We start from the raw sequence: 7221 nt of genomic DNA on the forward strand, positions 1-7221 counted from the left end.
GGAGCTTCTGATCCCTTGTAAACGTTTTAAAACTGACACATTGTTCGCACAATTTGCAGAGGATAAAACTGGTAAATAAAACTTTTAGTTTTGTTTCATGTTAATGTTAATCTGACTGCAGCTTCACTATATGATAGATTCTTGAGTCTGTTTTAGCAAACAGCACAGAGAAGAAACTGTATGACCTTACTGCCTGATTCTCAGCCTGTTGCTTCTGATTTGACAATTAGAGAATACAAGTGTAGCACTACTCCCTAGGGAGCTACTGATTATGGGTTCCCCTTGGTTACCATTAGCAACAGTAGAACATTCTGGCACTTTTCCAAGTGTTTTACCTCAGACAAGGATCAGTCCAGTTTCTTTGGTTTTTATGTTTTATTAGAAACTTGGATAGGAGAAGGGATCAGTGGGATATACTCCAACTGATTAGAACTATGCACAATAGGAAGGGACGACTTGAAAAATGCTGATTAACGATAAGTAACGCTGGGTAATGCTGAGTAACGCTGCGTTGAGCTAGTCACAGCTAGGCCGCTGCTTCACTTTGCCCTTGTCTGTGAAAAGAGTTATTTAAGCTTCCTGAGGTGACTCTATCCTAAGGCAAGCTATTCTTTGAGGTAGACTGAACTGCTGAACAACTCCTCCGCCCTTCCTGGCACCCCCTTTATCCCTAATCTTCAGGGTTTGACTACTTGGCACACCCTTTACTGTAACACTCTGAGTGAGCTGGCTCCTTGATCCCCTGACCTCTCTGGAGTGGTCCCCTCTCTTAGGCAGACCCTTAGGCAGATCCTAAAGTACTCACGATACTGTTTTTCCCAAAGTCTTTTGCCCAACAGCTCCACTGGTCAGCACCCTGGATCCTTTTCAGCCCAGCTCCACCTCTGGTCCCTAAGCCGACTGCCTGGACCACCTTCTTCACTTCAGCAGGAGGAGAGACAGCCGTCCACCTCCTCCTGGGACTTTGCTCCCGCCAAAAGACACTCTGTCACATGCCCCCTCAGGATTTATTCCCAATCACAGGATGCATTGAAGCAATGCCTGTCCACTGGGACAGTCATAAACCCTGGTGTGCTATTGGTTAGGTTTCCTCCACTGTCCAACAAGTTCCCTCATTGGATACAGTGGGGAGACTCCCCAGACCCAATAAGTCACACCTGGGAACATGTGACAGGCCAACTAACCGATCAGGCTCTCCTGATAAGCAGAGAGAGACACAACATGTGTTTACCTAGCACCTACCTAGGAGGGTGCTACACAAGTCAATAATGGCATTTTTTATAAACAATAAGACAAGACTTTATTGTAGCTTCATACAGTTAGCTCAGTGGTTAGCAAAATTTGACATATACAAGCATTAAAAACATGAACTGTGCCACGCAAAAAACATGAACAGCAAGTCAGATGGATTCAGCATGTATGGTAACACATGATTGCATTAAAATCACAAAAATCTAATTAAAACCATGTATAATATTGCATATTGACAAATTCAAAATAAATTGGCAAAAGTGTGTCATGCAAAACTGTGCAAAGTCTTTCAATATAGGTCCAATTATGCTTCCACCTTTCGATGAAATGTGCAACAGTGCAAAAAGGTTCACAAAGATAAGAATATTAAAGTGCCCAAATCAAAACAGTGAAATCCATATATAATAATAATGGAAAAAGGAAAAGACACTGCCAGTGTTTCAATCACCAAATAGGGAAAATTCAGGAGCGCTTACCAGAGATATTGGACTCAATACTCTAATGCCATTGGCAAAGAGTTGTATGAGCATTGGGTATTAAAGCCTTGCTGAAACGACCCTTGATGTCTGGTCTCTCCTGCAGTCTCTCAGGTGCTCCAAAAAACAAAAAGGCTCCACATAGTGTAATACCATACAAAATTATAATTTTATTAAAAAGTAAAAAACCTTACATTTTCCATGTAAATATCATGCATTCAAATAAGGATTACATGTAATCTGGAATGGGCGCAATATTGAGAAATAAGCTCACTCCAACCCGACGTATGTTTCGTCCACCTGGACTTCATCTGGTTCATCTGGTCTCCTGTATTTTCCCTATTTGGTGACTGAAACACTGGCAGTGTCTTTTCCTTTTTCCATTTTGGATCACAGAACACTTTTCCCTTTATATATGGATTTCACTGCTTTGATTTGGACACTTTAATATTCTCACCTTCGGGGACCTTTTTTGCACTGTTGCACATTTCACTGAAAGGTGGAAGCATATTTGGACCTACATTGAAAGACTTTGCATGGTTTTGCACAACGCACTTTTGTCAATTTATTTTAAATTTGTCAATATGCAATATTATACATGGTTTTATTAGATTTTTGTGATTTTCATGCAATCATGTGTTACCATACATGCTGAATCCATCTGTTTCGTTTTTCATGTTTTTAGCATGGCACTGTTTGTTTTTAGTGGCTTTAAAAATATAGTTGCATTGTAGTGCCAGCAGCTGGTTTAATATCTTTTTCAGTAAGCGCAGTAGTTCCTTCATACTTACAGTATCTCACAAAAGTGAGTACACCCCTCACATTTTTGTAAATATTTTATTATATCTTTTCATGTGTTAACACTGAAGAAATTACACTTTGCTACAATGTAAAGTAGTGAGTGTACAGCTTGTATAACAGTGTAAATTTGTTGTAACTCAACACACAGCCATAAATGTCTAAACCGCTGGCAACAAAAGTGAGTACACCCCTAAGTGGAAATGTCCGAATTGGGCCCAAAGTGTAAATATTTTGTGTGGCCACTATTATTTGCCAGCACTGCCTTAACCCTCTTGAGCATGGAGTTCACCAGAGCTTCACAGGTTGCCACTGGAGTCCTCTTCTACTTCTCCAAGATGACATCATGGAGCTGGTGGATGTTGGAGACCTTGCGCTCCTCCACCTTCTATTTGAGGATGCCCCACAGATGCGCAATGGGGTTTAGATCTGGAGACATGCTTGGCCATCATCACCTTTACCCTCAGCTTCTTTAGCAAGGCAGTGGTCATCTTGGAGGTGTGTTTGGGCTCGTTATCATGTTGGAATACTGCCCTGTGGCCCAATCTCTGAAGGGAGGGGATCATGCTCTGCTTCAGTATGTCACAGTACATGTTGGTATTCATGGTTCCCTCAATGAGCTGTAGCTCCCCAGTGCCGGCAGCACTCATGCAGCCCCAGACCATGACACTCCCACCGCCATGCTTGATTGTAGGCAAGACACACTTGTCTTTGTATTCCTTACCTGGTTGCTGCCACACACGTTTGACACCATCTGAATCAAATACATTTACCTTGGTCTCATCAGACCACAGGACATAGTTCCAGTAATCCATATCCTTTATCTTTTTGTATTTACCAAACTGTTTGTGGGCTTTCTTGTGCATCATCTTTAGAAGAGGCTTACTTCTGGGATGACAGCCATGCAGACCAATTTGATGCAGTGTGCAGTGTATGGTCTGAGCACTGACAGGCTGACCCCTTACCCCTTCAACCTCTGCAGCAATGCTGGCAGTACTCATACATCTATTTCCCAAAGACAACCTCTGGATATGACGCTGAGCATGTGCACTTAACTTCTTTGGTTGACCATGGTGAGGCCTGTTCTGAGTGGAACCTGTCCTGTTAAACCACTGTATGGTCTTGGCCACCGTGCTGCAGCTCCGTTTCAGGATCTTGGCAATCTTCTTATAGCCTATGCCATCTTTATGTAGAGCAACAATTCTTTTTTTCCAGATCCTCAGAGAGTTATTTGCCACGAGGGGCTATGTTGAATTTCCAGTGACTAGTATGACAGAGTGAGAGCAATAACACCAAACTTAACACACCTGCTCCCCATTCACACTTGAGACCTTGTAACACTAATGAGTCACATTACACCAGGAAGGGAAAATGGCTAACTGGGTTTAATTTGGACATTTTCACTTGGGGGTGTACTCACTTTTTTTGCCAGTGGTTTAGACATTAATGGCTGTGTGTTGTGTTATTTTGAGGGGATGGCACATTTACACTGTTATACAAGCTGTACATTCACTACATTGTAGCAAAGTGTCATTCCTAAAGTGCTGTTACATGAAGAGATATAATAAAAGATTTACAAAAATGTGGGGGTGTACTCACTTTTGTGAGATACTGTATATACAAGCATTAGACAACTGGCATGCCAGTAAACAGTACATCACAGACCCTAGATCAGTCACAATTTCCTGCACCTCCAGATCTCAGGTCAGCCCCAGTTTCTGTACCTTCAGACCTTAGATTAGCCCCAATCCCTTCACCTTCAGATCAGCCCTATTCCTGTAGCCTCATATATCAGATCAGCACAAATTTGAGCATCATTAGAAACAAAGGGTTTTTACATTTAGAACTGCTTTAGATGACAGTTTTAGTAGGAGGAAGAAGAGGGTAGGTGGGTGGATTTAATGTAATGTAGCAATGTATTGCTACTTAGCCTGACTTTGGAAGGAGAGCTGGCAACTGAACATCAGAAGGGAAGCCTTTTTAAAATGTCATGGTAAGTGGCAGGTCCAGAAGGACAGACCAAGCTTTGTAACTGGCAGCCTAGTGAGCTGTCAATTATAGCTTATGCAAGTGGGTCTGTATCTTTAGAGAGCAGTGACCCACCTGAGGATCATCTGGTTCTCCATTAGGCCAATCCAAGCCTGCGTACATGCTACATGGTCATTGTGACAGGAGTCACTTTGGGTGGGGGGCTCATGGAACCCAGATTACTTTAGAGAGGTGGGGAATTCCTTGTCCAGCTTTCCCGACCCCTCTTATGTGTAAGTCACCATGTTTCTATTAGGGGCACAGGATGACCAAGAACCCCAGTCGGGTCTGCACTAATCAACCTCACTGTACAACCACACCGCATTACGTGTTACCTCAGTTATCCTGGGTTCTATATGTGTGGTTTGTGTTGAAAGAATGAAGGGCCTCTTTCACTTGGGACAATAATATTTCTGAACAACATCCCTCAAGAAATATATAAAGATAAACAATTTGACTTTTCTGATTGCTTGAATATTGTTGGAGTCTCTCATAGACCCATGCTAGATAGGGAGGTCAGATTGGTTTGTTATTGGTAAGTGCCTGTTTTCCATTGTTCTATTGTTTCTGTCTGCCTTAAGATCAACCTATATTGGGATGTATATATGTATGTGGATTGGCTGCTAAGGGGGAGGGCGGGGGTTGTCCCACAGTGTATATCTCTTTGTGCCTGTGTTTGAATAAACAGTTCTTATCCTGGAAGGTTCCAAAACGTATACAAGCTAAGTTGTCGGCTAGCTTTGTATGAGGACGGCTGGGATATTTGATATTTGATATCTATGATCTATGTTCACGACTGGGAGGAAGCCATATACTGACAGAAGTCCACAAGTACAGTTTGGGTTGCGGTTCCGTTACAGTCATCTTCCAGGTGCCACTGAAAATGTTATTGCATGGCTGGCCTAGGCAAATGCATTAGGCTTCCGATCTCTGCACCAGTCATTGTTTGGTTTTATCAATAAATGAGAGAATTGATATAGGTCCACATTTACTAACTTTTGAATTAAGGTGAAGTGTAGTAAACACAAACATCCAATTATGTATTGAATAATTAAAAAAATATATATAATTTATCTTTCCCATGCCTGGATATTTGATGTGAGCATTGGCTGCTTCACTGCAGTTTACACTGGCAAATTAAGACCATATATAATTCTTTATATATTTGTTACATATTAAATAAAATAAAAAAATGCAAATAATGCAATGAAGCAACAGCTTAATAGCTAAAACAGCTTCAATGCGTTATTTGCATTTTTTTAAATTTTACATGAACCAAAAAAATACAAATATATGCACAGCGCAATTACATAGCCACATCATCCTCTAGACGCAAATGTTCTTAATCCTAAACCATGCCAATAACCACTGCTTGAGATACTGCATCTTCAAAAAACATTTACACTTTCTCATTTCACTGGGGTACTCAGTTAACCAAATATTAAGTGATATTGATCTATTTCCAAAAGCATTAGAAAAAAAAACAGAGAGGAATAAACCTAACAATGTGTATTTTCTGTGGCAGTGTATGTATTACAAGCTGTTACCACTGAGAAATGTCAAAACCAAATCTGGGTATTTTATATAACCAATGCTTTTACTCAAGAGATACCCAGAATGATGGGCCACGAAGCATGCTGATGGGTTATTATAGCTGAATACAGTTCTCTGTCACCTCAAGAGACCCTGGGGACAGGAATTCAATTTGGCAGCTTTTATTCGGCCCCATGAGAACGTTAGATCAAACACACACAAAAGACACACATTCAGAGTGCTGCAAAGAGTGCGGCCAATTTAATAGGGTTTGCACATACACTCTGGAAATGCAGAGCACTGAATTTAAAACCGAACTCACAATTGGTTACCGATGCGACCCGATTACCTCATAAATAGAATTGAAATGCCAATTGTAACAAACCCAATGCCATTCACCAAATTGCATTTACGATCAGTCATGGTGCTAGTTAAGGTTAGTCATTTAATTCCTACATTCTCTGTAAAGCTACGGCCTAGAGCTTCTCAGTCTGCGATGCATGAAATGTGCCCTCGTCAAGGGGTTAACTATAAAAATGGAGGATGCTAGTGCCTCACTAGAGTAATAATGCTGTATTACACACCTGCCTCGGGCAGTGGATAGCTGCAGGCTGCACAGATGAAAATGAAATGGAGAGCCTCAACGTTTTCAATGTGGGAGCTAAAAAGCAAACTGAAATGGTATTTTTACACCATTATTTGGCTTTTGATGGAGGCACTTACCCAGGCGACAAAAGGCCTCTGTGGCTGCTTGTCTTATGTTCTGCATGATGGACACAGAGCGAGAGAGAGAGAGAGGAGAGGAAACAAAAAGGAAAAGAGGGAGATCGAAAGAGAGGCAGTCTGCTGTGTTCATCACTGTGCTAGCTCCACTACACAGACTTAGGATAGTAGCAGTATATGGGCAAGGAAGAGAGGAAAATAAAAGGGAAACATTTCTGGTATTAATCCTGGGTGAGGTCAATTAGCAAAGATTGTGTGTATTTCTTGGCATTGGAAACCAAGGATCTTGTCAGTCACATACATATAATATGAGCTGTGACAGTTAGTCATTTTGTCACTGTTCCCGCAGTAGGAGGAAAGCCCCACCTTTTCAAATGTTCCAATGTGTCAGTATAAGGATTTTAGTGACTAA

The 7221-nt window shown here is 41.4% G+C and overlaps 1 protein-coding gene across 1 annotated transcript in view; it reads right to left on the reverse strand.

Moving 5' to 3' along the window:
• CDK15 (cyclin dependent kinase 15) overlaps nucleotides 1-6954 on the reverse strand; it is a 322696-nt gene extending 315742 nt beyond the window's left edge. The window contains exon 1 of the mRNA XM_082261320.1: nucleotides 6810-6954. Coding sequence (XP_082117446.1) covers nucleotides 6810-6942 — 133 coding nt within the window. The 5' untranslated portion in view covers nucleotides 6943-6954. The remainder of the gene's footprint in view (nucleotides 1-6809) is intronic.
• Between the last annotated feature and the right edge of the window lie 267 nt (nucleotides 6955-7221).

The sequence above is a fragment of the Pelophylax lessonae genome (genome assembly GCF_965119305.1).
Source record: "Pelophylax lessonae genome assembly, chromosome: 6".
In the NCBI taxonomy this organism is placed as follows: domain Eukaryota; kingdom Metazoa; phylum Chordata; class Amphibia; order Anura; family Ranidae; genus Pelophylax; species Pelophylax lessonae.